This window comes from Podospora pseudocomata, assembly GCF_035222375.1.
Source record: "Podospora pseudocomata strain CBS 415.72m chromosome 2 map unlocalized CBS415.72m_2.2, whole genome shotgun sequence".
Classification (NCBI taxonomy): Eukaryota; Fungi; Ascomycota; class Sordariomycetes; order Sordariales; family Podosporaceae; genus Podospora; species Podospora pseudocomata.
This window is the reverse complement of record NW_026946366.1, coordinates 2,686,247-2,714,242: the sequence shown is the minus strand read 5'-3', so window position 1 is coordinate 2,714,242 and position 27,996 is coordinate 2,686,247. Positions and strand designations below refer to the sequence as shown.

Genomic DNA, 27,996 nt, shown 5'->3' with positions numbered 1-27,996 from the left:
ACCCTCCTTTTCCGCTTTCTCTCTCTCCGTTCCCCACCCCATATAAATACAATTGCTCACAATTCCCTACCAGTCACAAGTATGAAACCCCTTCTCACTGAACTATATTACGCATCCCCCCTTGGCGCCGAAAATGCAATACTTCGCTGAAGTTTTATGATAATAGCAACTGCCCCAATGGAAGCAGAAAAAACCGTGTAAAAATTTTCGTCGTCGTTGATAATGCAATAATGCAATGCCCATGCCAAGACACCGCTTCTCAATAAAACCGATAACAGAGGAAAGAATTATGTTGGAACAATGTTCTTGTCCCCATTAATCGTGCCTAAAAGTGCACTTGTCCCCTTTAGCGCAGGTCCCCTTGGCATAAAATGCGCATTGCTTCGTGCCGATAAGCCGGGTGTTGATATTACGGAGGTGCTCAGGGACGTCGTCCTTGTTGTTGTTATCCCTGTCCCTATCGTGATGACCACCGCCGTGCTTCTTGTGCTTCTTGTTACGGCGACCACCGCCACCACCGCCGCCGCCGCCAGGACCATCCCGATTACTATCCCAATCACGATCACGGCCGTAGTTGCCGCCACCAGTGTTGTTGTTCGCAGGAGGAGGGACGTATCCCTCGTCGTCGTACATGGAGGCGGAGAAGTCGTTGCCGGGACGGCTTTGGTTGGACTGGTTGTAGGAGCGGGACTCATAGCCGCCCTGGTGCTGCTGCTGTTGCTGGCCGTAGTTCGACTGAGCTTGGTAGTTAGGGTGGGCGGCAGCATTGTAGGCGGCAGTCGGGGCTGCTGTTGAAGTCGGCTTCGCGGCGCCAGATTGACTCTGCGCCCACTCCATTAGATTGGCGACATACTGAGCATTTTGAGGCTGGTTGTTTCCGGCGAGCGCAGCCATGATGGCCTGGAGTTCGGGGCCCTGGGCTTGGTTGCTACCAGCGAGTGCGGCGACAACAGCCTGGAGCTGGGCGTTTTGGGGTTGAACTGCTGGCTGAGAAGCAGCAGCTTGACCACCTAGCTGAGCGAGAAGGGCAGCGACATCAGGCGCCTGCTGTTGAGCTTGGGGAGCAGCAAATGCCGGTGCCTGTGCCGAGCCTTGTTGTTGCTGATTGTACCAAGCCTGTTGCTGAGCTTGCTGTTGATAGTACTGAGCCCATTGCGCAGAATAATCGGGAGCAGCAGCTGCGGTTTGTGAAGGAGCAGCTGCTGGCGTTGAGGCTGAAGGCTGCGCAGACACCGCAACCTGCGCTGGAATCACACTCATAGGAGCACTAGCTTGAGCAGGGGCGACTGATGTCACTTGCGCTCTCCGAGCAGACACAGAAGCAACGTTGGTTCTCACTAGCATATCCAAAGCCTTAAGTACGGCGTCGAGTCTTTCCTCTGAAGTCTTGGTTGGATCAGGAGCCGGAAGCGGGTTGGGATCTCTCCAATTCTTGAGGCGATCCGAATCAATAACCTCGTAGGTCCCTTGATCGCGACTAACAGCAGTTGTCGGGCTGTAGAATGTATTGGGATCTTGTTGGACCGACTTGGCTTTTGCCTGCACTCTCTCAGCTTGTGTCTTGCTTTCGAGGCGGCCTTGCGCAAAGCGGGAAGCTTGGCGGGTGCCGAACTTTCTGCACTCATCAGCGCGCACTCTGATCTCGTCGTAGTTAGGAGTGTCGAGAGGCAAGCGCAATTCGGAACCGGAACTGCTAAGGCTGGGCTCGTATTGTGGCGAACGTGGGGTGGGAGGTATGTCGTTGAGGTGGTTGTAAATCACGACCAACTCGTTGCGGTCATGCTCGGCAATGAAGCGCTGCTCGTCCGTCTCAAAGGTCTTAAGCCCACCGCGAGTCTCAAAAGTTTCGGTACGTTTGTCGGCAGGGATGTGGGAAAAGTCAATAGCAACGGGTGTCTCCCAGTCGCGGTCCTCGATTTCGTGGGCTCTGATGCCGAGTTTGCTATTGACCTTACGGAAGCTCTCGGCTTCGTCGTACTTGTTGGCGCCACCGGCCATCTTGGCACTATTCTCGATTTCCTCGGGCTCACGAGCAAACTCGCGGATCTGTACCAGATTATCGCCAGGCTTGAAAGTAACCTTGAGTCTCAGTGCACGTCGCTCTTCCTTCCGCAGACGACGCTTGCGCTCCTCAGGAGTCTCGTTCAACGGAACCTCTGGAGTGGCCTTGGTGGGCAGAACTGGCGTGTTGACCTTCTTGGGCTGGTGAATTTCATCCATCAAAGCAGAGAAGGCAGATCTAGATGACGAGCTCTCCTTGGGAGTCTCGGTAGCTCTAGGCTTGGTAACCTTTGCCACTGGAGCCTTGGACTCGACAGGCTTGACAATGGGCTTGGGAGGCTCAGGCTTGGTGGGTGCGGGCTTTGTGAGTGGGCGGGTTTTTCCAGGAAGCAGGAGGGCAGACCGGGCTTTAGGTTGGGAGCTTGTTGCTGTTGTAGACGAAGCACCAGTGGTGGCAGGTTTGGCGGCGGCAGCCTTGTTGGCAGCAGGCAGTTTACTACCAGACAACAATGACGGCGGAGGTTTTATGCCAGCAGCGGAGGAAGTGCTACTTTCAGTCGCCGCCTTCTTAGAAGAGCGCGACTCGCCAGCAGCATCATCTTCACGCGAACGTTTGAGTCCAGCAGGCAGCGAGGCTGACGATGATACCTTCTTCTTCACCTCACTAATATTAGGCCCCATCGTCTTGGACACTGAGGTTGCAGGCAATTTTTTGATGTCGCTGTTGGGTTTAGCCATTTTGGAAGCTAACGTTGTGGGGGGCAACTTTTTGGAGTCGCTGCCAGAAATTGCGTTTGTTGACTTGGAGCTGGTTGAAGCTGAGCCCTCCTTGGACAGTTTCTTGCTGTCCTTCTGCTTTGACGCCCCGCTAGCTTTTCCACTAGGTTCTTGCGCGTCAGAGTCGGCGTCGCTCTCGCTGTCGCTTGATTCACTTGGGTTGCTCTCTGCGATTTCGAAAATGCGAGCAACCAGTGCTTTTGTCTCGTCGTCGCCCTTCTTCCCCACCACGCCTTTGATCTGCTTCATCTTTACCAGGGTCAGCAGCTTCATTGTCATGGTTGTGAACCTAGTGAAGAGCTTCAAGATTGCCTTGGTCAGCGACGAGTTTAGTTCACCGGCGTTATAAAACTTGATGACCAAGTTGCACAACACCACTGCCAAATGTTGCTTCTTTACTGGTTGCTTCTTCTCAGCAGTCCCAGGGATAGTCCCAACGATCAACTCTGCCAACACCTGATCATGACCGTATGTGATCCCCGCCACAATTGCCTGCTCGAGCCTCAGCTTCAGCTCTGCTGGATCTCTGGTCTCTCTGGGCTCAGATTGGTTGGGGTTCTTGAGCCGAGTGAGTACATCTCTCAACGAAGACGCAATTTCAAGCACATATAGATAATACTCGTTATTGACCTTTTCGAACAAGCCCTTGTTCACCAGATGAGCAGGGTGAAGCCGAACTTTCTCAGTCGCGTTGATAAGCGTCTTTTTTGGCTCGGGTGGCGGAGCTGGAAGAGCAGCCTACGCAAAATATTGAGGTCAGCACAGTCCAAACGATAGAGAAAAACAGATTAACACAGGGTTTCCTTACCCTAGGTCCCAAATGCTCTTTGAGCACTTTCTTCATCCATTCCACCGGCATTTCACAGCCCGCCCTAGCCATCTCCACATCAAGTCGAGTATCGGCCTGATACCGTTCCTCGTCAGTCTTTGCATTCTTGTAGGCTTCGTTGTGGTTAGCCAAACTCTCAGCCATGATCCAGCCGCGAGCAATCCCAGGGAAGAGAGGTGCCTTTCCAGGTCTCGCAGTGAGGGTCACATATCGTTTTGTTGGAGGGCTCCTCTTCAGCTTAACCGGCTCCGCGCCGATCACGATATTAGGAACACCAGGGAACCTAAGCGTATCTTGATCCCGAATAGATTCCAGAAGCTTGGTGTCTTCAAAGTTGATGGTGCAAACCGGCGGAGCAGGCTCAAGATTGCGCGGTCGTTGTTGCACCGGCACTGGTAGTTGGAACAACACTGGCTGGGACTGCACTGGCAAGGGCGAGTTCGAGATGGCTGGTCCCGCAGATACTATTCTGGCCTTTTTGGCTGCAATGGCAGACACAAGTTGGGCATCGGACGGCCGCTTTTGACCCTGCGGAGACGCCGCTTGTTGCACTACGAAATGATGTTGCTGCTGCTGCTGCAACTGGTGATGAGGCAAACCCTGTTGAGGCTGTGGTGAGTGACTGATGATAGGCTGACTTATCGGCTGCTGAGCAGGAACAGACTGAGGAGATTGAATGGAGGCGCTTTGATGCTGCTGAGCGCGCTCGATTTGCTTGGGGAATGGATTTTGTTGGACCGCTTGCTGAGGCACCTGCTGGGGTTGTGATACATGTGGCGATAGCTGGTGCGGTACTTGTGGAGACAGATGTTGGGCCATCTGTTGTGGCATTTGCTGGGAGCGCGGGGCTTGTTGCGCCAGTTGATGTCCCATGGCTTTCTGGGCAGGCTGTGGCTGGGGTGATACATGGGGGCTGCCAACACCGGACATGGGCAGCTGGTTAACAGGCATATGCTGCTGCTGCTGTTGTGGTTGCCCATTAATGCCCGCAGCAAACTGAGGATGAACAGACCTAGCATTGACAGCTTGATGTTGCTGTTGAATTTGAGGGTGGTGTTGCTGATGTTGGCGGTGTACCGGCGGTACCTCTGGCTGATATTGCGCAGCGGTGTTGCGGGCAGAGCCAAACGGAGAAGGGGAGCCGTTTTGAACTGGTGGAGTGAGAGTTGCCGCCTGAGATACAGCAAGTGGGTTCTCATACTGGTGGCCAGGGGCATAACTTGCAGCTACCTGATTATGCCATTGGGGCATGGAATTCTGAGCATAGGCATTTTGTGTGGGTTCGGGTGTATCAAGAAGGCTGTGAGTCGCCTCCTGGTTGTTCGGGGCATGCAGATGAGAGCCAAAGTCATCGTTTTGGGGAACGTTGAGGGCGAACCGGCTGTTGGTGGTCGGGTTTGGCTCTCTTGCATGATGCTGATGTTGTTCTTGATAGAATGAGGGGTCGATCGCTGAATCCTGTCCATACTGGGCTTCCGTCTGACTGGAGTTCGACCACAAGTTGCCAGGGTTGTGTTGTGATAGATACGGATCAAAATCCCGAAACTCAGCAGCACCAGAGAGCTGCGGGTGTATTGGTGCCGAACCGAGGTACTCTGTGTTCTGGAAGCTGTGGTCGCCTCCGTTAGGTTGATCAAAGCCCAAATTCGGGTTCATGAACTGATGATCCCATGTGTCATTAGATATAAAGGCATTGGGGTCCCAGTCCGGCATGCCACTGTCGTGGCCATGGCTTTGGTCCATGGTCCTCCTTCAGGTTGACGAGGCAAAAAGGGGTGCCACGTGACTCGGCAACCTATATGCAACTAAACGATTTGACAGGTGGGACTTGGCGGAAATCGTGAAATAGCCACCAACAATGGTGATATCGGCTTCGATCGAAAAAAAAGTCGTTCAAACTCTTCGAAACCTCAGTCGTAATATCGGTAGTTGGACAACTGGTGATGGTGGAAGTGAAGCACTTGGATAGAAGAATCGGGATTCGTGAAATCGGGTATTTTGCAACAAAACGAACGAAAGGAGAGGTTCACAAATCGGTTAAGTGCATGCAGCGAGTTGTGTATGGGGCGTTTCTGAATTCGGACTAGTGCGATGTGTCTAAAGCGGAAAAGTGTCAGTCAACCTGCAGCACCAACAAAGATCCCGGCAAAAAAACAATGCGCCATTGTGCGACGTGAGCAAAAAGCAGCCAACGACTGGAGAGTATCTCCATCCTCCGAGCCAAGAGAGCCACCATCCAACCCAGGAAGAGCAGAGAGCAGCCTGCAACACCAGAGAACACCACCACCACCACACCAGCAGCCAGCAGCCAGCAGACCACGGCGAGAGAAGGCGAGGGACAATACGGTATCATGAGAGACTCAGAGACGGTTCTGTGTTGATTCAATAGTCATTTTATCGCAGTCGCAACCGAGGGTCGCTAAGCTGATTCTCGAGACCGGCCTGTCTGTGTCCAGTGTGTCGGGCAGTGGTTCCGCGACGTCGATGCTGGCCTCTCTGTCCGGGCCGTGGTGCTGTGGTGTGTTGAGTGACTGATCTCGGAATGCCGGGTGACTATTTGCGCCCAGGGCTTAATTTTCCCAATGGCTGGAACCAACCGGGCAAACCGGAAGATGATGTCCTTGATGGATGGACTGCATTTCAGACAGGCAGTGTCTTGCAGAACAGATTCCTCCCATTTTCTGGTGGCCATCATTCATCAGTCCGATCTCAAGGGTAAGAGATGATTCCATGGTGTGTGTTGTGTGTGTCTGTAGGTGTGTGTGGGTGTGAGGTGGGCTGGGCGGGGACCCCCCTGAAAGTGCCCCTCTCCCAGAAGCCAGAAGGCCGGGAGCACAGCGCACCTCAGGATGCCCCGCAGCAGCTCGGCCATCAGGTGCTTCTGCTCTTCTGCAAGCCAGAGAAGATCTGGATTTGTGCATGGGACAATTAACCAGGGATGGATGGGCCGACGACTGTGACATTGAATTATTGCCAGTGGCTGTCCCGTCTGCTCTCTCTGCTGCTGTGGTTGCTCTCCATCGCGTGTTCTGCACTTGGTCCCATGACAGGAGTTTAAGTGTTACTTGCAGTCAGATAACGGCCCTCCTCTGTAGCCACCGCTCCACGTTGGCTGCCGTCGCTCTTCGCAAGTCCTTCGGAGTCCGCACTGCAGATCGCCGGCTGCGGAATCCAGACTGCGTGATTGAACAGGCACTTCCAGGTATTCTTTCATGGCCGATAAGGGAGATACAACATCCAGCTGCTTGCTCAAGTCTTCTTGTGGAAATTTTGGGGGGACGGATGAGTTTATGCATACCCTTTGTTGTAGCTGTGTCTTGTGTGTCCAGCAGTGTTTGCAACACAAATCCCTTCCGCGGTGTTGTGTGGCAGAGACACGTCATCACCACCGTCCTTTCGCAGGCGACGTACGTCTCGTTAGCAGAGCCTGCCCGGCGCCTTACAACATTTTCCGCGTATATCTAGACAGAAAACCCAGGGCTGGACTAATTTCAAATGATTAAAAAGCAGGCCGACGCGTCTGTAGTGTGATGAAGAAGTGAGAGCGAATCGACGGGCGCCGAAATTAAACAACGCTCCAAATCTCTGTCCAGGCCCAGAATTGCCTATACGAGTGGGCTGGAATGGAGGAGTGAGTATGAAAAAGCCGTGACTTGAGCGCGCAACACCCAGTAAGGCAGTTAGGAGAATTGTTGGGGATTTCCGTTTGGGTTGAGAAGAGGTTTTGGGAACAGAGCCACGGGATGTCGTTGAAAGAGAAAAGTTGGCTCTGCGTCGCGCAAAGCCAGCTGCTGGTGCCATTAAAGGGCTGGGCGTGGCTGGCTGGCTGGCGGCTGGTCCGTGCATGTGGCGGAAAGACCTTGTCAGCCAATCTAAATCGGATCGACCCCCTCAATCGGTCACCATCTCACCGAGGCGGCACCTGGCTGCAGAAGACTGGCAACTGTATCTTCCCCATAGCCGGACCGTCACCGAACTGCAGTGCTCCAGGCAGGTACGGTACTGCCTTATGACAGTGGCCCCCAAGTTCCAGGAGTGGACGTAAAGGTGTCCATGAAATTCATTGTGGGGGCAAGCTTCGAACATGTGGCCGACGCCGACACTGACACCTGAGCATGTAAACCTAGCAAAGGAATGAACTTCGATTACACTTCACCAAGAACAAGACAACACAGCTGATCCTCGACGACTACCAAGTATAGCACAGCTCCCTGCACATCCACATCACCCACAGCCAGCTTGAAGCCGGAGCGTGCGCCGTCCCAATCGTTCGAACTCGAGGCCGAAGCCAATAAAAGACAGGAAAGGGGAGATAGCAGCAGCTTGGAATACAGTACACAGTATCAACAGGTTGGAGGTCACAATCATGGCGGCGGCGCGGGGCAATGCGCTTCGCGATAAGCAGATCCGTATGCTCATTCCTCTTTTTCTGTCACTGTTGTAATCATTGGCTGCGCTCGACTTGACCATCATGTCTGACTTGCCCTGTGCAACTTAGTCTCGATCAGAAAGATCCTCAACTTAAATGAAGCTCTCGAGCTCAGCGAAGGCGACGAAATCAATGCCAATGGCCTGCCCGTGGCTCCTATACTGAAGGACGGAACGCCTATCTGGAAGGTCCTTGTGTTTGACGTAAGCTGGCACCTCTCCTCAAGCTTATAACTCTGGCAAGAGGCTAACAGCTTTGTCTCTTTCAGGACCTTGGCCGTGATGTCATCAGTCCAGTACTCCAAGTGTCGGACCTGCGGTCACTGGGTGTGACGATGCATATGTGTGTTGCGGACCATTTCCAATAACCAAGGCGACCTGTAGCTAACTGTTGGTGTAGGCACATTTCAGCCAACAGAGCCAAAATTCCCGATGTACCAGCGATATATCTCGTCGAGCCCACACCCGCAAACCTCGAGGCGATCACGAGGGACCTCAAGAATGGGCTCTACAGCTCTGTCTATGTCAACTTCCTCTCCTCGATCCCACGGCCGCTGTTGGAAGACTTCGCTGCGCAAACAGCTGTCACGGAAACATCAGAACAGATCGCACAGATCTACGACCAGTATCTCAACTTTATCGTCACAGAACCAGATCTCTTCAGTCTAGGGATGCAAAAGCAACACACATACTGGGCCCTGAACAGTGCCAAGACAAACGACGAAGAGCTGGATCGTGTAGTAGATCGCATTGTCAGTGGGTTGTTTAGTGTTGTGGTGACGTTAGGTATGTTTTCACCAACTTTGATGTGGTGTTATTGCGCTGGTTGGCTAACTGTAGTTTCTCTAGGTGTAATCCCAGTTGTAGGTTCTCCAACACCAAGTCTACCGCCAAGAAAACAACTGTAAGCCTGAGGAAGCATGCTAATCGTTTGCTCTTACAGATTCGTTGTCCAAAAGGTGCTGCAGCTGAGGTGATAGCTCAAAGACTTGACCGCAAGCTCCGGGACCACGTTTTGAACTCCAAAGACAACCTGTTTTCTTCTCAATCACGAACACCAGGCGTGGCGGCGGGAACACCCACGTCAAGACCTGTACTAATCATCCTTGATCGCAACGTGGACTTGATCCCCATGCTTTCTCACTCCTGGACCTACCAGAGCTTGTGTTTCGACGTCTTCAGGTCTGAGCTGAACCGCATTACGATCGAGACCCCCGTGGACTCCAACAACCCCGCCAAAGGCACAACCAACAAAAGCTACGATTTGGCCGCCAATGACTTTTTCTGGGCCAAGAATGCCTGCCTCCCATTCCCTCAGGTGGCCGAAGACATTGATGCCGAGCTCACCAAGTACAAGGAAGAGGCAGAAGCCATCACCAAGAAGACTGGAGTCACGGACTTTGAAGATCTGCAAAATGATACCAGTGCCAGTGCGCAACATCTCAAAGCAGCCATCACGCTGCTTCCCGAGCTTCGAGAACGCAAGGCCACGTTGGATATGCACATGAACATTCTTGCCGCTATTTTGCAGGAAATTCAAAACCGCAAGCTGGACAACTATTTCCAGCTAGAAGAGGAGGTGGCCAAGCAGACCAAGGCCCAGATCTTGGAAATGATCAGAACAGACGACAAGGGTCAACCAACAGACAAGCTCCGTCTGTTTATTATCTGGTTCCTCAGCACGGAGCAGGACGTGTCCAGGCCGGAATGGCAACAGTTCGAAGAGGCCTTGGTCGGTGCTGGTTGTGACAAGACATGCCTGGCTTACATCAGACAGTAAGGAGTTCCCGATCTTATCATCACACGTAGCAAGCTTCTAACTTCAGACACAGAGTCCGAGCAACCACCAAAATGACACAGCTCACTACCATCAGCAACCAGCAGTCAACTGGCCAGCAATCTGGCTCTTCAGACCTTTTCAACCGCTTCTCGGCGATCTCCACCCGTCTTACTGACAGACTCAAGGAGACTGGCGTGCCGACCAACGCCCTTTCATCCAATGTTGCCTCTCTCCTCGGCGGCATCAAGAACTTCTTGCCCGTGGACCGTGATCTTACAGTAACCAAGATCACCGAATCCATCATGGACCCTTCGGCGGCCAGCTCATCGGCCATTGCCAAGACGGAGCACTACCTCTACTTTGATCCCCGGAGCGCAAACGCGAGAGGGACGATGCCACAACCGGTCCGGGCGGCAACTCAAGGCGGGGCACCCGGTGGGCTACCCGGCGGTCCTGGAGGCGCTCCTGGAATGGGGGCAAGCTTTGGACAGCGAAGACAGGGGTTCTCGGAGGCGCTGGTGTTCATGGTGGGCGGCGGGTCCATGGATGAGTATGGCAACTTGCAGGAGTGGGCTGCGAGAGGAGCCACGAGCGGTGATAAGGTCAAGAAGAGAGTTTTGTACGGTGCAAGTGAACTGATTAATGCCGGGCAGTTTATCACCGAGGAGCTGAACAGGCTTGGGAAGGAGATTTCTTAGCAGCAAACTGAAATCTTCAAAATGGTTGGCTGAGTGGGATAATATGACTGAGTTATAGTATGTAGAGCACGCAAGGGGTTTATCAAAACGGAATATTATTGTTGCTCATTTTTTGTCATTGTGAATATTCAAGACGTGCGAGGAAATTGGAATTTGTGACGAGCATATTTTGGCAGCATATATGAAACCAGGCGAGGGAGTCGTACCGAATCCGAGCCGGCGGGATCACCATGTGAATTGGTCGAATGTGCAGTATGCATCCAAGCCGTTGAACAGTTGAACACGGGGAAGCTAAATGTAATGGCTGAGGATTGGAGCGGGTGCTTTGTCCAGTTAGGATTCGTTGAAGGAGGGCTTACGTGGTGAGGGTACGAATACACGCTCGAAACACTATGCTTGGCGGTTAAGAAAATGCAGGGTGTTGTTGTAGTTTCCAATCTCGACATTTTTTTCTGCAGAATTTATTGCGCACTACCGAATTCTGGAGTTGGAGAATGTCAAGCTAAAACGCCTTGGCCTTAGTGTTGATAGTCACGGTTGCCACTGTGTTCGTGGCACGAGTGGCTTATACTAATGGGGATACCTGAATGGACGAGGAAATGCGGCGAGTCTGGATTGACTTTTTGCTAGCAATGCAAAGTAAAGGAACCGTTTCCAATTGGGGGGCCCAAGGACATCAGACAAGACGGCCGATCTTTTGGTTCCTCCACAATGTCAAAGAGTGCGAGACGAGGAAAAGTTAAAATATAAAAATAGCACGGGATTTTCCTAGACCTGGGGGCCGGGCTGACCTGCGGGTTGGGAGGTTAAAGAAGGGGGTCACCGTTGGGATAGTCGAGACCGTTGTCAGGTGTACTCTTACATGAAGATAAAGGATGGAAAGGCAGAGGAATGGGAAGTCCCAGGTTGGGTCTGGAGTTCTGGCCTGGCCTGGCGGGTTGATGATTGTCGACCTGACTGCTACTATGTGATCAAATGAAGATAAGATGGATGGATCCTATAGTGTATCACAAGCTCAATCTTGATCGATTGGTAGGCTGGAGGGTTGGGGTTGAAGTTGGATTCATATGGTTGCACTGCAGAAACGCAAACGCAGAGTGAAGACCGGTTGTCGAATTGGATGCTTCTTTTGGGGGTGTGCAGCAGCGGCAATGAGAGCGGAACGCAGCGGGTGCATGGCAGCATCTTCAGGTTGGTGAAAACAGAGCAGGGGTGAGGTGTGGAAGAGGCGGTTTCTGTGGTTGCCGCACTGCACAGCCGCTGGGCGGCTCTCGGATTGCTTGCTTGTTGTTGGTGTTTGTTGAGGATGTGGGTGAATGATTCAGTCGTGGGTTCCCTCAGCTCAGCTGAGGCTGGCCAAGCAATGCCTGTGATCTCTGTCAAATGCGGAGCCTGGGCTGCCAAAGGACAACTCGGCCCATCTCAAGATATTTGATTACAAGTTGAGGTTGATGGTGATCTTTTGGGATAGTTGATAGAAAAGCACCCCACAATCCAAGAGAAACAGAAACAGGCTTTCCACCCCTCCATTTCAACCCCTTAAACGGTGCGCTTGACCCAATCAGCAGGCGCCTTGTCAAGTCCCGCCCAGGTCCCAACGTCACACCTTCCCAAGTTAGGCGCTGAAACGCAAGACAGTTCAGCGGAGTGCTTGTGGCTCTGCCGGGCATCTCCCTGGGACGCAACGCCCCTTCATTCGCGTCCATTCGCTGAGCCTCCCCCGTCAGTTGCCCCTCGAGACCCCTGTCAGCTGTCCATTAAGGCTTGACCTTCACGAAACTGCGACTCCCGCCTTTTTTTGAGAAGAATTCCACTCGCCAGGAGAACCCGTTGCTACTCTTTGCAACAGAGCCCAAAGCACCCAAACACTGCTGCTCGCTTGGCAGCAGAAACTCTATTCTGTCGTGAGCGCTTCGACCGACCGACCGCCTGAGCAACGCGCATCTGTACCTTATCCGCACCGAACCGCAACCCTTCCCGCCGCTAGAGAAAGAAATCGAGACGAACGACGACCCGCGAGACTGTTCGTGCCGCGTTTTTGGTGCCGCCGCGCAAAGGGCCGGAGAGGGCCAACTAATATTCAACCCTTTTCTGTTCGAGCAATAGTGACCGCCAGGCTGCGGCCAGCTCAAGGGAGAGAGGGGAACAAGAAGAAAGCAAGAAAGTTCGACATTCCAGCAGAGGGCGCAACTTGTGAAACCGAGGGATAGCAGACGACAACCACCTCCTTTTTTCTTGTTCCACCACCACCACATACCACACATACATAGAAATCTACCACTTGTAGACAGGAAAGAAGTACGGTCCTAGTCCCCCGAAAAGGGACTCAACATTAGCAAACATGGCATATAATCGTTTAAGTAAGTCACACACTCTTTTGTTACCATCAATCCAGTTGTCATGAGAACCCCCCCCCCTTCGTCTTACATTTCCCCGTGATCCATCCTCATGAGACCCTGAATTCGAGGTGGCGGTGGGTCGCTCTACAAGGGCAGGCCCGACCTTAATCCTCTGGGTTTCCCTTCCTCCCCCCTACCCCTTCCGCGTTTGTACCTTTCGCTCCTCCACACCTTTGCCGATCCCAGCATCACATCACATTCTTTACCCCTTCAAAGCCCAAGTGGCCGGTTCCTCTGGGTGCCTCGTTCCTCCTTTTCTGGCCCGCGGCCTCTGTCCGAGCCGCATCATTGTTTCTCGTCCTCCTCTGTCTTGCCTGGTGCAAGTCGGCTTTTCACCCCTACCATACCTCCTACTCAGCTCAGCATTCGACCTACTGCACGAGTGGAAGCTGTGTCAGGTCTCGCGGCGCAGTGGCTTGGTTTATTCTTAATTCTACCTACCTTAAGGGTCCGTATTACGTTGGCCTGCATATGTGGGAAAGCTGGCCTACGCTAGGGGCGTAAGTTTACTCAGGGGAAGGGGACCAAGGCTAACTTTCTGGACGTACAGACGACGATTATTACGAGAGCCATCCCATGGAGACGCGTAACCCTCGCAGGAGTCCTTCTCCTGCCCATCCCATGCAATCTGGGTACCAACTTGACGACGCGCCCTACGGACACTCCCATTTGGATATGCCCAGTGCTGGTCCTGGTAGATTCAGCCCTGGTGATTCGTTACAAATGCAGACCGCTGTGAGTATCTCTGGGAATGGGGGGATGTTGAGGGCGGAAGACTGACTCTGGTGGAATAGCAATCCGTAGACAACTTGGGGGGGTATGGGGTGAACCCGGAGGCACACCACGATGCCTACTACAACCAGCCATATGAGCCAACGCCCATGCAGGGCCAAGGGTATGACGGGGGTGGAGGATATTTCCCCGAGGACGACAGACGGCCGATGTTGACGCACAACGACTCGCAAGTTGGGCAAAACGACCCCTATCACGACAAGCAGCAGGCGCCAAAAAATCAAAATGCGATCAAGAGGTGGAAGACGGTGAAGCAGGTTCTGTTGTACCGCGGGAACTTGGTTCTTGATTGCCCAATTCCTCCAAAGCTGCTGAACCAGCTTCCCCACGGAGAGCGCGATGAGTTCACCCACATGAGATATACAGCTGCCACCTGCGATCCTTCGGATTTCTACAACGAGAACTTCACCCTCCGCCAAAAGCTCTTCAGCAAGCCCAGACATACCGAGCTGTTCATTGTGGTCACCATGTACAACGAAGACGAAATTCTGTTTGCGCGTACCATGATTGGTGTGTTCAAGAACGTCGAGTACATGTGCAAACGGACTGAGAGCAAGACCTGGGGCAAGGATGCGTGGAAGAAGATTGTGGTGTGCGTCGTTAGTGACGGTCGTGCCAAGATTAACCCAAGGACGAGAGCTTTGCTCGCTGGTATGGGTGTGTATCAAGAGGGTATTGCCAAGCAGCAAGTTAACAATAAGGACGTCACGGCACACATCTACGAATACACCACCCAGGTCGGCATGGCCATCAAGAACGACGTTGTGCAGCTTATTCCCAAGCAGCAGCCCGTTCAGATGCTTTTCTGTCTCAAGGAAAAGAACCAGAAGAAGATCAACTCTCATCGTTGGTTCTTTGACGCCTTTGGAAAGGTGCTGGATCCCAACATTTGCGTGTTGATCGACGCTGGTACCAAGCCTGGTGGCAGCTCGATTTACCAGCTTTGGAAGGCTTTCGACCTTGAGCCCATGTGCGGTGGTGCTTGCGGCGAGATCAAGGCTATGCTAGGTGGGTTCTATCAATTTACGCATGCCTTTCCCATGATAAGTAGCTAACCATCGCTTGTAGGCAAGGGTGGAAAGAACTTGATCAACCCACTGGTGGCCACGCAAAACTTCGAGTACAAGATGAGTAACATATTGGACAAGCCTCTCGAATCTGCCTTTGGTTTCATTTCCGTCTTGCCCGGTGCCTTCTCGGCTTACCGGTACGTTGCGCTGCAAAACGACAAGAACGGTCAGGGGCCGTTGGAGAAGTACTTTGCTGGTGAGAAACTGCACGGCGGTGATGCTGGTATTTTCACAGCCAACATGTACCTCGCCGAAGATCGTATTCTGTGCTTCGAGCTTGTCACCAAGCGGAACTGCCACTGGATTCTTCAGTATGTCAAGTCGGCCACGGGCGAAACTGATGTGCCAGACACGGTTACCGAGTTGATTCTCCAGCGTCGTCGCTGGCTTAACGGTTCTTTCTTCGCTGCCATCTACGCCATTGTCCACTTCCATCAGTTCTTCCGGTCCGATCACTCTATTTTCCGCAAATTCTTCTTCTTTATCGAATTCATCTTCAACACCATCAACATGATCTTCGCTTGGTTCGCTATCGGCAACTTCTTTTTGGTTTTCAAGATCCTGACGACAAGTTTGGGAGACGAAAAACTATTGGGTAAAGTGGGCGAAATCTTGGGTGTGGTGTTCCTCTGGCTGTACGGCGTATCGCTCATGACATGCTTCGTCTTGGCGATGGGCAACAGGCCAGCTGGTTCCGGGAGATATTACATGGCCATGGTTATTTTCTGGGCCATCATCTTCATCTATCTCATGTTTGCAGCCGTATACATCGCCGTCGACGCCATCATTCAAGATCTGCAAGTTAACAACTTCAGCATCGATTCTTTGTTCAAGAACCAGGTCTTCTACACGTTGATCATCTCGGTTCTGTCGACGTACGGTCTTTGGTTCATCGCCTCGCTCATGATGTTCGACCCCTGGCACATGTTCACCTCGTTGATTCAGTATATGTTGCTCTCCCCCACCTACACCAATGTCCTGAACGTGTACGCCTTTTGCAACACGCATGACATCTCGTGGGGTACCAAGGGTGACGACAAGCCGGATGCTTTGCCCACAGTCAGCACCAAGGACGGCCAGGGTAAGACTGATTTGCCTGATGAGGGCGATCTCAACGCGCAGTACGAGAGGGAAATGCAAGTCTTTAGCCGCAAGCCCGTCAAGGAGGTCAAGGCCCCAACACCGGCTCAGCTCGAGGAGAAGCAGATGGATTACTACAGAGGCGTCAGGACGGTGGTCGTGTTGATTTGGATGTTGATGAACTTTGCCCTGGTCGCTGTCGTGCTGAGCACGGGCGGTCTGGACAGAGTTGTGGAGGACGATTCGGGGAGAACCGAGGAGGAGTCCAAGGCCCACAAGGCCAACATTTACCTGCAGGTGGTGTTGTGGAGTGTGGCTGGTTTGAGTGCGTTCAAGTTTATTGGCGCGTTGTGGTTCTTGATTGTGAGGATGTTTAGGGGTGTCTAAAGTGATACCAGGGTAATATCTGTTTGAAACGAAGACATGAGAAACTCTTTCTTAGGGGATGAAAAAGTGAGGGGGGATGGATACCACGGGTGTGGGCGGTTTAGAGATACCTTGGTTGCGTTTTTCTTTTCTTTTCTGACGGGTTTTTTTTAAAGCTTTTTTGGAGTCTATCTCCTTGGGAGATGGGGGGATATATCTTGAGAGTTTTTTTTTTTTTGGGATGAATGTTAGCCTGTTTATATAATCATTTTTGATCTGAATTATTTGCGGAGGTGTGGTTGTGTTTTGAGTAGTCCTTGCTATGGCTCTGCTTTTAAGAGATATCCCATCACGGCTAGACTTGTATGTGTGTACCTATGTATCGTATAGAGAGATGATTTCTACTGGGCCTTTTCAAGAAGAAAACAGGCGTTTAGTCTATTTTTTCAAGACCTATCATGTTCTTCTAAGGCATCGTAATTATCCTTTCAGGCTTAATAACTCTCTTTTGAGGCCGAATAACTATCTTTTGAAGTTTATCAACAATTTTTGAGGGCCTGTTGACTATCCACAAGAAGGTCTTGATTGTTCTTAGGGCAGAGTTCAGCATTTCTGCGTTGATCTAATTCGCAGTGCCAGGCATCGTGATAATGATGAGGAAGGGCGGCCAAAACTTGTACAATACACGCACATATGCAGTGAGCACGTTGGGTTGGGTTAATGAAACATTCTCTTTGGATTTCGTGTCTCATATGTGTGTCCATAACGACAGTAAACCGAACACTTTCCAGAAACCATTCCCAGTTCCCGAATAACCAAGTTAATATACAACGCTGTCCCTTTCCCTGACTCCTTGCCATACCATATCCAATGGGGTATCAAATCTAGGGGTATCTGTTGGTAATAAAAACAGATTTGCCTTCCCAGCCCAGCCTTTGGGGTCCTTCAACTCCAAATAAAACTCCGATAGGAACCATATACCAGTTTTGTTTCCAACTCAAGATGGTAAAAACGACGCCGTCCCTTTTCAAACTCCAGATGGTATTATAGCTGCGGTATCCGGTTCAAGATACCCGAGTGACAACAGCGTTTCGGTCCCCCAACTTCCAAAAGCCAATGCTTTTCAATCAAAACCAAGACAAGCCCTCCAAAATCACATCTCGTATTCAGTCAGGCCGTGGCGCCTCTTGGTCTCCTCGTTGCTCTCCTCATCCAGCCGCCTGCAAAGCTCCTGCGTCATGCGAGCGTTATATTCTGAGCAATCGGTCCCCAAGGCGCGTCCTCATCCTTCTCATCATCCGTCGTCCCAACCGACTTGCGTTTCTTTGTCGGGGAAGGAAACCCACCATCACGCTTATCATTGTCAGCAGCCTTGTCACTGCCAACACACCCCTCACTGCTGCCAGAAGATACGGTAGACACCCCATCACAACCCACCATCACCTCTTCCATACTCCCCCTATCCCCCCACCTCCTCTTCTTCCTCATCACCTCCTCCTTTTCCCGCCGTCTAATCTCCTCGAGTACACCCCCCAAAATCCTCCCCTCCCCCTGCCCGTTTCTCAAATCCACAACCTCCCTGTACAACTCAAGCAACCCCTCCACCCCCCCTTTCCAACTCCCTCACCATCTTTTCGAAATGGACGTAAAAACCGTGAATTTGAAACAACCGCGTCTCCATATTCCTCTTCAAGTTGTTGTCCATCGTGTACAAACCCCCCAAAAGAAACCTCTCGTACTGCTCCAGCGACTGAAACTCTATCCTCGGGATCTTCCCCCAGTTGTGGTCGTTGAGGTCATGGTTCTCCGGTCCGAAGCAGGTCAACAGGTCGTCGAGGAGGATGGTAGGGTCGTCGGATAGACCAAAAAACTTGCCCGCGTGGAGGGTGAAGCACCGGTGTGGGCAGGAGGAGTAGGGGAGGGGGCAGGAGGGGCAGGTGTATACCCTGGGTTGGGTGGCCCAGTGCTCGCGGAGGGTGGTTTGGTGGAAGGGGCGAGGTTGGTGCGGTGGAAGATGTGATAGCAGATTGTTGAGCCGGAGGTGCCGAGGTGGCCGGTTGGGTGGTAGGTGTTGTACCAGTTTATGAGGATCTTGAGGTAGAGGATGAAGTTGTAGCCGGGGGGGAGGTGGTGGTGGAACCGGGGTAAGGGGGTGGTCGGTTCCATTTGGGGATGATCTCGAAGGCGGATTTGGCTGGGTTAAAGGGGGAGATGGGGGTGAAGACCTCAGGGGATTTGCCCTTGCCTTCGTCGTCACGATCGGGAAGGGAATGGTCGCGGGGTTCAAAGGGGGAGAGGGTGTGAGGGCCCGAAATGTCGATGAGGAGGGGAATGATCATCAACGTGCTGATTGCAAGAGGGGGTGGTGGCGGTGGTGGTGATGGGGAGCGAAGCTGTTTCCATAGCCGCTGCTGGCATAGAATCTGCTCGGGCCCTTGCACATTTTGGTCTGCTGAAGCGTGTGCAAACACTGCCTAGGGCTTACCGGCGAACAACGGCGTGGTGCGCACACGAAAGATCTCGCTTGCAACTGCTAGAGGGTCAGCCAGCAAACGACCAAGAGAATATTTCACAACAAACGGTTGACGATTTTCCAAAATGATTGTATCAGAAGCCTGGAGCTGGTTTCGATGAGGGTTCGATATGAGTATGTCAAGTTGTTCCTTGATCTGCCTGGAAGATAATAAGACAGGGTCTGGAAAGACAATCACGAATTTTCCTTTCTCTCAGGTTTATTTTAACTCTTGTACACTAGGTTACAGGGTTTGTCGTGGGTGGTTTCTTAAACGCCACAGCGGAGGTTCTCGTCGATAGGCACCACAGCCACCCGCTTTTGATGTGCCCAAAGACATCCGTTTTCCCTCTATTTCTGCCATCATTTTGTCCACTCTTCCCTAGAGATTGTTCCAACCATGCGAGTTTGGTCCTGCCGCAAACTACCTTTCAATCCATGTTGAGACAGGAGCCAAAGGGGTGGGATCGATTTTGCAAAGGGAACGACAACCGCTCTTCATAGCAAAAGGCGATGCCCAAAAAGAGTTGGTTGACTGGCTTGAGAGGAATAGAGATGGGTATATGAAAGTGTTTGATGACTGAACCGGGCTGAAGTGGGCTTTTTTTTCGAGTTGGCTGGTGGCCGCCTCGTACCACAGAAATCACAGGAAAAGTCAACAATTGAAAGTGCTCAGAATCGAGCACGAGATGTATGAAAGTGTTTTTTCTATACGAGGATAATATGTTGTGTTACTACACTCAGTTCCCACTTAGAGCAAGAGCCGCATGCTGGTGTCAAAACATTGCCGCAGTGAGACTTTGAGGGTCGGCCCGGTAAAGAAGTCATGAAACTTCGGCCCGGACTGTCCATCTTCACTTCAACCCTGGATAACTTTATGACTTCGGCTTCCCTACTTGGGTGTCCCGAATGCCCAGATGGTCTACATATCTTGTTCCGCCAACTCTTACACAACTTACCATACCTCCAGTCACCAATTCTCCTGCACCAAGATTCACCCAGCGTCACACGGTACCTGGGAGCCTACGATGCGCAGAGTAACATGACGGAATGCTACAACAGTCACGGCCAATGAGAATGCCGGGCGAGCTTCTGGAAACAATGTTGAAATGTCTGTACGTCAGATGACAGCCACCAAGTACAGGGGCGGGCGCTTGGCAAGGAGCGAGACAGCTGTGAGAGCTGAACGAAAGAAGTCATATTGCGTGCCCTGCCGGCATTAACCGCCCAGCGCCCAAGCCACAAGTTTGCCATCGCCCTTGCCGCTTGATTGACTTCTTGGAGGAGGAAAAGGTGTACCGGGCGGCAGCCGAATGAGAGTCGAGAAGTGAGTCTGTGAAGGCGTTGCTGCGGTGTGATCAGGAGGGCATCTTTGTCCTTCTGATGTGAGCTCGTGGGTAGGTGAGTAGTCGAAGCTTCGTCAGATTGTTCTTTGGGAATTCAATGCCCTGCGGGGAACGAGACGACATACAGCCAGCGCAGAGTTGAAAATGCGGGGATGCCTGTCTTGACGGGGATCGCGGGAACCAGCGAACGGGAGAGGCTCTCAGATCCTTGAAAATCCGGGGCCGACCGATTCTGCTGGGGAACCTGGCCACGGCCAACTTGCCGAATTGTTTTTCTGATGCCTCATTTGGTAGCCTTTAAACAACGACCCCACAAACCCACCAGCGTGGATGTGCCAATTTGATCCCCTGTTCTGGCAGCCAAGCTTCATCCAGGTCCGGGGTGAACCACGAGACCTTAAAATTCTGTTCTTTCTGTCTTGACGAAGCATCATCGACCTGTCTTTTTTGAGAATCGTGGCCGCCATGTTGACCGCTCCCTGGCCGGGCCGGAGTCGCCCTCATGACGAATTGTTCGTTTTCATGAGAAGGTGACGTGAGATGGTGCAAGCCCTTGGATATTGGTCATACTGGCCATTTGTCGTCTCATGTCACTGCAAGTTCCTTCCCTCGTCGCAGCGGAGATGGGAAAAACAGGTGGTCGCACAGTTGTTCGACAACAAAGTCGTCACTGTCCCTTGCAGGGCTGCCCAGTCCAACCAAGTACCGTTTGCCGGGGCGTCTGGCCAAAAGGTACACGACAGGGGAGCTTGCGATGGAGTAATGATTTCGTAACAGATAGCACCATTAGCGTGTCTCGTGACGGCCAGGTGAGTTTTCATAAGCTAACAGAAAGCTTGGGTGGACTCTCGGCAGCAAATTTTCAGCCCAGTCGTGCTGGGGCACAGCATGTAAGCCTGTCCTGGCCAGGTCCACTGCAGTACCTGACGCAATCGCTAACATGGCCAATTCCAGGCCTCGGGGCTCATCATTTTTGTGCCTTCTCCATGAAAAGGCCGAGTCACTCTCCGCATAGGTGTTTGATGATGGATGACTGAGAACATGTACCAAAAGAACCAGAATAGGGTAATTTATCGCATTTCTGACTCTATGTCTATGTAGTGTATCATGCCTAGGTAAGCTTATCAACAGTCCGAATGGCGAGATCTTGCGAATGCCCACGATGACCCTGCCATGCCAAAAGAGGCCATCTTGGTGAAGCTCTTGCGTCTTTGCCCTGCAAATTTTTGCCAGGGCGCCAATCGGGCGTTGGAACAAAGAGGGCTACAGGGCAAAGTACCGGGCTTGTACTCTTTTTTCGCTGTCCTTCCAGGCGGCTTAGCGCCAGGGTGCCATGATCATGCGGCTTTCCGCCCAGAGCTCGTGCTACGGCGCTGGATCTTTGTTTGGCTGGAATCCAAGAGGGGGGGGCTTGTTGGGGAAAAGTTTCGTTTCCCGTTTCCTGTCTCCATCTGTCTGCCCCTTGGCCCATGCTTGGCAATTTCACTTACACACAAGGCACTTTCCTTGCCTTGGGTATAATAGCTCTCCTTTGTCTGCTCCCTTTTTTTTTACACAAGGATATCTCGACCAGACTACACCATCAAAAAGCAAATTCACTGCCCAAAGCTTCAAGCTCTCTCTGCTCTGTCTCTGACACCCGAGTACCACCCTCACAACACAACACAACACAACAACCTCTTGTCCTTAACAAACAAGACACTCAACCGCCAAAATGCCTTCTCTCTACACCATCACCGAGCCTCACCCCACCGTTGCTAAGAACAGCTACACCCACTCTGGCCGTGGCGGTGCTGGCAACTTCTTCCGTGCTCCTCAGACCACCGCTCCCTCCGGTGTCCCTACCCCCGCTGCTACCACCCCCTCCAGCACCGGCCGTTTCTACTCCGGCCGGGGCGGTGCCGGCAACGCTCACGCCAAAGCCGAGCGCCCTGTCCTCTCCTTCGACGAGGAGTTCACCCGCGCCGAGGTCCGCGAGAAGGCTGCCACCATCAGCCACGTAGGCCGCGGTGGCGCCGGCAACATCTTCAGCTCCAGCTCCTCCTCCACCAAGAAGACCTCGACCGAGCTCAGCCGGAGAGACTCCAACAGCACCAACGGCAGCACCAAGTCTGGCTTCTGGGGCCGCATCAGCAGCCTCGGCCACTAAGTCGACTCTAACTCTGTCATGAGTCGTTGAGACGACACACTCGACGACTCATCTGCTCTGCGCTTCTGTTTCATTTGTCTATATTTATACCACACCAACTTTTGCAAACAACACAGCACGGCGTTCCGGAGGGTTTTATGAATCGGGAAGGGGATATCAAAAAGTTATTCATTTTTTTTTGTCACGGAGGGCAGGGGCCTCAGAAGGATACCAACAACAACAAAGCAACGACTGCCGAAAAGTTCTCAGCTCAGCAATCTTTTTTCACCTCGACAAGATGAATTCTGTCATCAGACGAACCGGTATCCCTTGGTTGGTGGGTTTGGCGAGAGACCGGATGGTTTGTTGGTGTGCTGGGATGTGTGGAGCAAGGCTTGGGAAAAGGGGCTCCAGCGGTCTCCAACTCAAAAGTCAAAACTCCACACGAGCTGAGGCGCCAACAAAACAAACACCTCACCTCACACCATCTCACCGGCAGTTCAACTACCGGTACCAACGGTCGGGAAATTTGGGTTTCGGTTGAGGAAAAGGAGCGGAGGAGAATTGGACGGGAAAGAGTTATGAACAAAAGAGAAAAAGAAGCGGTTTTCTTTCTGGTGAATAGTGGTTTTTTGATTTGACGGCTGTTTTGTTTTTGGGATGGAGTGCGAATCAATATACCCCCCTGGTGCGATTTTGAAGGATGGATAGTGTGCGAAGGATTATTGTTATTTATTTGGTTCACTCCCGGTAAAATGGGAATGTAACTGAGCAATCTTTTACTGCCATGTTTTGCAATGATGTTAGAATGAGTGATGTGATATGTCCGCCCAATTCCCTTCTCTTGACACTGTTGAGCGATCACTCTCTGCCTGCATGGTTGCCTGCCCACCTCAACGCTCCTGCCTCTCCAAATTTGACCTTTACGAAACAAACTCTAAAAATCGCGTGCGATCTCTGTTGCCGAGTTTCTTTGTGTGTAATAGTCCCACGTGTACAGCAAGATTCTTACCACGCCACCACAACGGACAAAGAAGGAGATGCTTCCCGCTCACCCTGACCTGGGCTGTCGGAATCCCCTTTGGGCAATTTGGTTGAGGTACCTGGCAGGGACTTTCAAGCTTGCCTTCAACGGAGAGAGCGGAATTTGGGACCTAGGTACGGTGTCAACCGAGTTCGTTCTGAGAATCTGGAACTCGAAGAGCTGGAGTGAACGTTGGGTACCAAAGGGGAAAACATACCGTGCCGTTTCTGTTCCTTGTCGGTTTTAAAATCAGGGGCATCTCATGGGTAACCACAACGGCTGAATTTCTCAAGGCACCGTGGTTTTTCGTGCTGCATACGAATGAGAAAGTACACAGACCGTAGCCTTGGAACATCAAATGTATGTAGTCCAAACCAAGTAGCATGCCTTGTCGAAATTAACTGGAGATGGCCCAATCCGAAACGTTCTCTCGTAAATACATGTTGAGCCATTCTAGAAGCTTTCTATCCTTGTACATAGCCTTAATATGACGAATCCTTCCAGCAAGGACTTGTCGTCAAAGAGATACTCAAAACACAAGTCTGCCGTACACAAACTTATACAGATACCAGGTGAGTGCCAGGCCGAGAATCTATAGACTTCTACGAAGCCTTCTACTTTGGAATCTGCCAGTATTCCAAGAAGAGAGGGCTGTTGCCAAAAGTTGACAAAAACACTCCCAGTCTTTCCTCAAGCTCCACCACACAACCACGCTCTTGTCGTTGCCACTTCCTCACACGACACATCCCCGAGACAAAAACAATCTCCCCAATACTGACTTGTCTCCTCAAAAACAAGAAAAACAAACAAGATCAGTTTCATACAAAAGGCTGCACGGCCAGAAGCACGATTGCCAAGTATATAATAGACCCCCAAAAAAAGGTGGTATGACGACCCAGGTGAGAACTTATTAACCCGATGGTTATAATAGGGTAGGTATGCGGACTTCGTACCTCTACATATGAATCAAATCGAACTATCTCTGCTTACCAGATGTTACTTGAGGCGGTGGAAGAAAGTGTCGCGATGATATTCTTTGCTTTCTTCTACGAACGTTCCAAAGCATAGAGGACAAGAATTAGAAACAAGTAAGTAGGCAGTACGGGTTGGAAAAAAGCTCAGAAGTTCCACTCCGGACTGACGACGTTGGATCCTGATGGTATTGCCCCGTCGGTCTTGTCATCGCAAACGCCTCAGAGGGAGACGTGGTCAAGTTCATAGCAGCTAGGCATCTTTAGACAGGTATCAACCTAGCGGTGATCGACCTGTATAGAAGCATCGAGGCCAAAAGCCAAGACAGAAGCAGCATGTACAAGTCTTTAAATCACGACAAGAGAAGAATTGCATGTTCAGAGATGGTTAGCAAAGGGTATCATTCATTTTCTTTTCCATCACTCCCTTCATCCACCCTTCTACACCCTATTACCGCACTCCTTCTCCCTTCTCTCCTCTCCTTTAAAGATACATGTACGTTCACTAAAACCTCTCAACCAACAAAAGCTGTAGTACCAGCCACCAACCACTCCCCGTCCTGACTCCTCTTCCAACGAAGTATGTATCCCCAGATATTACAATAGTTCTAATCGTCTTGTGTACAAAGCTTTGCTGGAGTCCCTGGATAAATTTGTACACCTTCTTTACTTGTTGTGCTGTATCTCTTCCCTTCGCTGTACTGGGCCGGGGATCCCCTCCAAGACTTCATACTCATAACATCATCGAATCTCGACACGAATAGGGAATGCGGATAAGTGTCGTTTCTTCACCCGCAAAGTGTCGCCTGCGCTGTCAGTCGACGACATCAAATGAATCTTGCTCGATCTACGGTCGCACTGACTACAACTAGGCGAACTTGGTATGGATAATATCCGGGTTCTCATGCCAGTCGTCAATGCTGACCCACATCTAGATTGGAGTGTTAGTCTTTGCCATCCCCTATTTCCTGTCTATCAGGGAGTCAACGTACCTTTCTGAATGTGCTCAGACCAGCCAGAATACTGCCACCAATCCAGGTAGAGTACTTCCGCTCCGGGGGCGCAAAAATCTTGATTCTCATATCCTTGACAGCAAGCCGCTGTACTTCGCTGAGAAGTCTGTCACCGAATCCCTTTGTGAGTGTACTACCTCCCGACAGGACGATGTTCATGTACAGGTCCTTGCGCAGGTCGAGATCCGTCCTGTTGATCGAATCAACTACTATTTGGTGAATGCCCGGATATTCAAGACCGATGATCTCAGGGTCGAACAAGATCTCTGGGGCACGGAAACGTTCCGCTCCAATCTGTTTTAGCGTTAGATTTGCTACTCCCTGAACATCGTGAACACACAAGTTATGCATACCCTGAGCTTGTTGCCATCTGGCAAGACATATTCGGCAAACTTGCTCTGGTCCTGCTTGGAAGCGGCCCACTCCTTCTCTTCCTTCTTGGGATCCCTCGCGACGTAGCTCGTGGCCTCCTTGATGAGCCTGACGACCTCCTTTTCTGCGCTGGTATGGAAGACGTAACCGCTCTTGCGGAGAAGCGTCTGTAGATGTTCAGTCACGTCGCGGCCGGCGACATCGATTCTCCTGATACTGTTGGGCACCGTGAACCCTTGGTATACTGGTACAGCATGGGACACACCGTCGCCAGCATCAAGCACCACACCTGTCGTCCTTCCACTGGCGTACAAAGACAGTACAGCCTGGATTGATGTGTAGAGAGCTGGCACGTTGAACGTCTCGAATAGAATTTGAGCAGCCGTGTCACGGTTTGACCTTGGGTTGAGTGGTGGTTCGGTAAGAAGGACAGGGTGCTATATGTCCATGCGGGATTGTCAGCCATTGCGCCTTTCCGCTTGAGGATCCGGAACATTACCTCCTCACTCAGTGTCTTTAACCCCTCGTCATACACATAGGCCCAGATTTTCTCCATATCATCCCAGTCCGTGACAATACCATGCTCCAGAGGGTATCGGATTTTGAGCAAGCCCCGCAGTTCTGTGGCCGCTTTCTGGCCGATAAACACCTCTCCCTCCAGCGCACCGGCCAGAACGCGGAGATGTTTTGGTCTGCCTACCCATGATGGGAAGTGGCATTTGGGTACGTCGTCTCCTGCGAAGCCAGCCCTGATAGTTCCGGATCCATTGTCGAGCACTACCGACACGTTGTGCAATGAGTCTGTCATGTTGCTGTGGTTCGTGTGTGGGGGTTCTCAGAACATGGAAATGGATCTGTATTTTATTTGACTATTTCAGTATCGTAGGATTGGGCTTCTCGTGGTGGTCGTCGAAATCGGAGAGGGGAGGTTTGTTTGTACTGAGGTCGCTGCTGTCTGGGAGTACGGGGCGGGCGAGACAGCTCTCCAGCGCCAGTCCGAGGGGTCAGAAGCCAAGTTTCTGGGAATCGTGTGGGGTTTCGGGTGGTCGAAGTCGGATTGCTGGTCGCTGTTGTCGTCTGGTGCTGGCCTGGGAAATTTACAGTGAAGCTCCAAACACACACGACGCGATATTCAGATGAAGGGGTTCCTGCAGGGCGCATCATTGGTTGGGTCTTGCTCCTGTGGTCTGGGGTTGACGTGTGGCTGATGCACGGACCATGAGCTTATCGATACTGATATCGATATCAAGCTCCAAGGTTATCAATTCAGAGACCTTTTAACAGCAACATTTGATACATTGATGTCAATAACCATGAGAGGAATATCAGATGTCACTTTCAAAACAACCAGCTAGTCTCCAAGAGACAACACAGAGACTTGGTTCATGGAACAAGGCCGTCGAGCTCAAGATGAACAGTCGAAAGTCTTGCGCGAAGGCCTTTCTTTGAACGACTCCCAACTTTAACCTGGTGTTTTAACGATGTACATAATATTGCGGCCGGACCTCTAAAGCATTTCATAATACCACATATATCCCTACCGAGTTCGTAGACAAAACACCGCAGCTGAGGTCGCCCTCCGAGTTTTCGTGATGGATGAACCAAGTCCAATTAACACAAAGTAGCCCTACCGGGTCTATCCTCGTGTCCCGTGAAACCTCAAGCTATTCCCCGCGCCGAGATTGGCGCAATTGGACGGCGGCAATGGCGGGACGCCCGGGTAGCCTCAGCTGGATCGATCCAACAAGAAGTTCGAGAGGCAGAGGTCAGGCAAACGGAAGAGACTTGAAGCAGGGAGAGCAAGAGACAAACATATTTTATCAAGAGTATTGGTGATATGGGTGACATAGGCGGTGACGGCGTTCCTGTTCCAGGTTTGGGACACTGTTGAAGCTGGGCGTGAGACGAGATCGCCCAACCGTACGGTGGCACGGAGGTACAGAACGGATAATGATCCTTTGCGCAAGTGAAATTTACACTTATACACCTTTTCCCACACTTTACCCATACGCCAAACCCAATAGATAAGTAACATAGTAAGTAACATAGTAAGTAATATAGTAAGTAAATAATTAATAATCTATGTAATAATTAATAGTTTATATAGTAGTTAATAGTTTATATAAATAGCCGGTAACTAAAAGCGACGATAGTAAATTTTACGGTAGCTAAGACAGCTTAATGCTGATTAATTGGATAAGCGAAGCCACGCCTTAGGTGTGGAAGGAGCCAGGCCTCTGGGCTAAGAGGCACTTGGCCCGGTCGCTCAAGGCAATTGTCCGTTCTGTACCTCCGTGCTACCGTAAACCGTCACTGTGGAGCCCATCCGATAAATCCCCCAGCCCCCGTCCTGTCACCTAGCACCTAGTCGGGTCCTGTTCACTTGGTGGTCAGGCCTGCTGATGTCCTT

The 27,996-nt window shown here is 51.6% G+C and overlaps 5 protein-coding genes across 5 annotated transcripts; 3 read left to right on the top strand and 2 right to left on the bottom strand.

Annotated features, from left to right (window-relative positions):
- On the bottom strand, positions 1-7,366 carry QC762_212510 (uncharacterized protein). Its single transcript, XM_062888146.1, has 2 exons — positions 3,587-7,366; positions 1-3,516 (listed from the first exon to the last, which is right to left on the bottom strand). The coding sequence occupies exons 1-2, from the start codon at positions 5,348-5,350 to the stop codon at positions 316-318; spliced, it is 4,965 nt and encodes a 1,654-aa protein (XP_062746355.1). The 5' UTR covers positions 5,351-7,366; the 3' UTR covers positions 1-315.
- Positions 7,367-7,580: 214 nt separating this feature from the next.
- Positions 7,581-10,711, top strand: SLY1 (Vesicle trafficking between the ER and Golgi). Its single transcript, XM_062888145.1, has 7 exons — positions 7,581-8,016; positions 8,106-8,239; positions 8,305-8,378; positions 8,436-8,821; positions 8,885-8,898; positions 8,979-9,811; positions 9,868-10,711. The coding sequence occupies exons 1-7, from the start codon at positions 7,974-7,976 to the stop codon at positions 10,511-10,513; spliced, it is 2,130 nt and encodes a 709-aa protein (XP_062746354.1). The 5' UTR covers positions 7,581-7,973; the 3' UTR covers positions 10,514-10,711.
- Positions 10,712-12,034: 1,323 nt separating this feature from the next.
- Positions 12,035-16,475, top strand: CHS2_2 (chitin synthase I). Its single transcript, XM_062888144.1, has 4 exons — positions 12,035-12,873; positions 13,463-13,647; positions 13,707-14,712; positions 14,773-16,475. Exons 1-4 carry the CDS (start codon positions 12,855-12,857, stop codon positions 16,239-16,241), a joined length of 2,679 nt encoding a protein of 892 aa, XP_062746353.1. The 5' UTR covers positions 12,035-12,854; the 3' UTR covers positions 16,242-16,475.
- A 5,317-nt stretch (positions 16,476-21,792) lies between these two features.
- Positions 21,793-22,227, top strand: QC762_212480 (uncharacterized protein; the record flags this gene model as incomplete). The annotated part of the gene is made up of 1 exon (XM_062888143.1): positions 21,793-22,227. The coding sequence occupies one exon, from the start codon at positions 21,793-21,795 to the stop codon at positions 22,225-22,227; it is 435 nt and encodes a 144-aa protein (XP_062746352.1).
- A 1,018-nt stretch (positions 22,228-23,245) lies between these two features.
- Positions 23,246-27,523, bottom strand: ARP1 (Centractin). Its single transcript, XM_062888142.1, has 4 exons — positions 26,086-27,523; positions 25,568-26,023; positions 25,194-25,508; positions 23,246-25,132 (listed from the first exon to the last, which is right to left on the bottom strand). Exons 1-4 carry the CDS (start codon positions 26,392-26,394, stop codon positions 25,070-25,072), a joined length of 1,143 nt encoding a protein of 380 aa, XP_062746351.1. The 5' UTR covers positions 26,395-27,523; the 3' UTR covers positions 23,246-25,069.
- Between the last annotated feature and the right edge of the window lie 473 nt (positions 27,524-27,996).

What these genes read in the sequence shown, in the direction of transcription:
- CHS2_2 (XM_062888144.1), top strand. An exon ending in CGTTACAAATGCAGACCGCT is followed by an intron (nt 13,648 to 13,706) that starts GTGAGTATCTCT and finishes CTGGTGGAATAG; the next exon opens with CAATCCGTAGACAACTTGGG. An exon ending in CGAGATCAAGGCTATGCTAG is followed by an intron (nt 14,713 to 14,772) that starts GTGGGTTCTATC and finishes CATCGCTTGTAG; the next exon opens with GCAAGGGTGGAAAGAACTTG.
- SLY1 (XM_062888145.1), top strand. Translation starts at nt 7,974, where the DNA reads ATGGCGGCGGCGCGGGGCAATGCGCTTCGCGATAAGCAGATCC. An exon ending in CTGGGTGTGACGATGCATAT is followed by an intron (nt 8,379 to 8,435) that starts GTGTGTTGCGGA and finishes CTGTTGGTGTAG; the next exon opens with GCACATTTCAGCCAACAGAG. An exon ending in TGCCTGGCTTACATCAGACA is followed by an intron (nt 9,812 to 9,867) that starts GTAAGGAGTTCC and finishes CTTCAGACACAG; the next exon opens with AGTCCGAGCAACCACCAAAA.
- ARP1 (XM_062888142.1), bottom strand. Translation starts at nt 26,394, where the DNA reads ATGACAGACTCATTGCACAACGTGTCGGTAGTGCTCGACAATGGATCC. An exon ending in TAAAGACACTGAGTGAGGAG is followed by an intron (nt 26,024 to 26,085) that starts GTAATGTTCCGG and finishes ATGGACATATAG; the next exon opens with CACCCTGTCCTTCTTACCGA. An exon ending in CAGATGGCAACAAGCTCAGG is followed by an intron (nt 25,509 to 25,567) that starts GTATGCATAACT and finishes ACGCTAAAACAG; the next exon opens with ATTGGAGCGGAACGTTTCCG.
- QC762_212510 (XM_062888146.1), bottom strand. Translation starts at nt 5,350, where the DNA reads ATGGACCAAAGCCATGGCCACGACAGTGGCATGCCGGACTGGGACCCC. An exon ending in AAGAGCATTTGGGACCTAGG is followed by an intron (nt 3,517 to 3,586) that starts GTAAGGAAACCC and finishes TATTTTGCGTAG; the next exon opens with GCTGCTCTTCCAGCTCCGCC.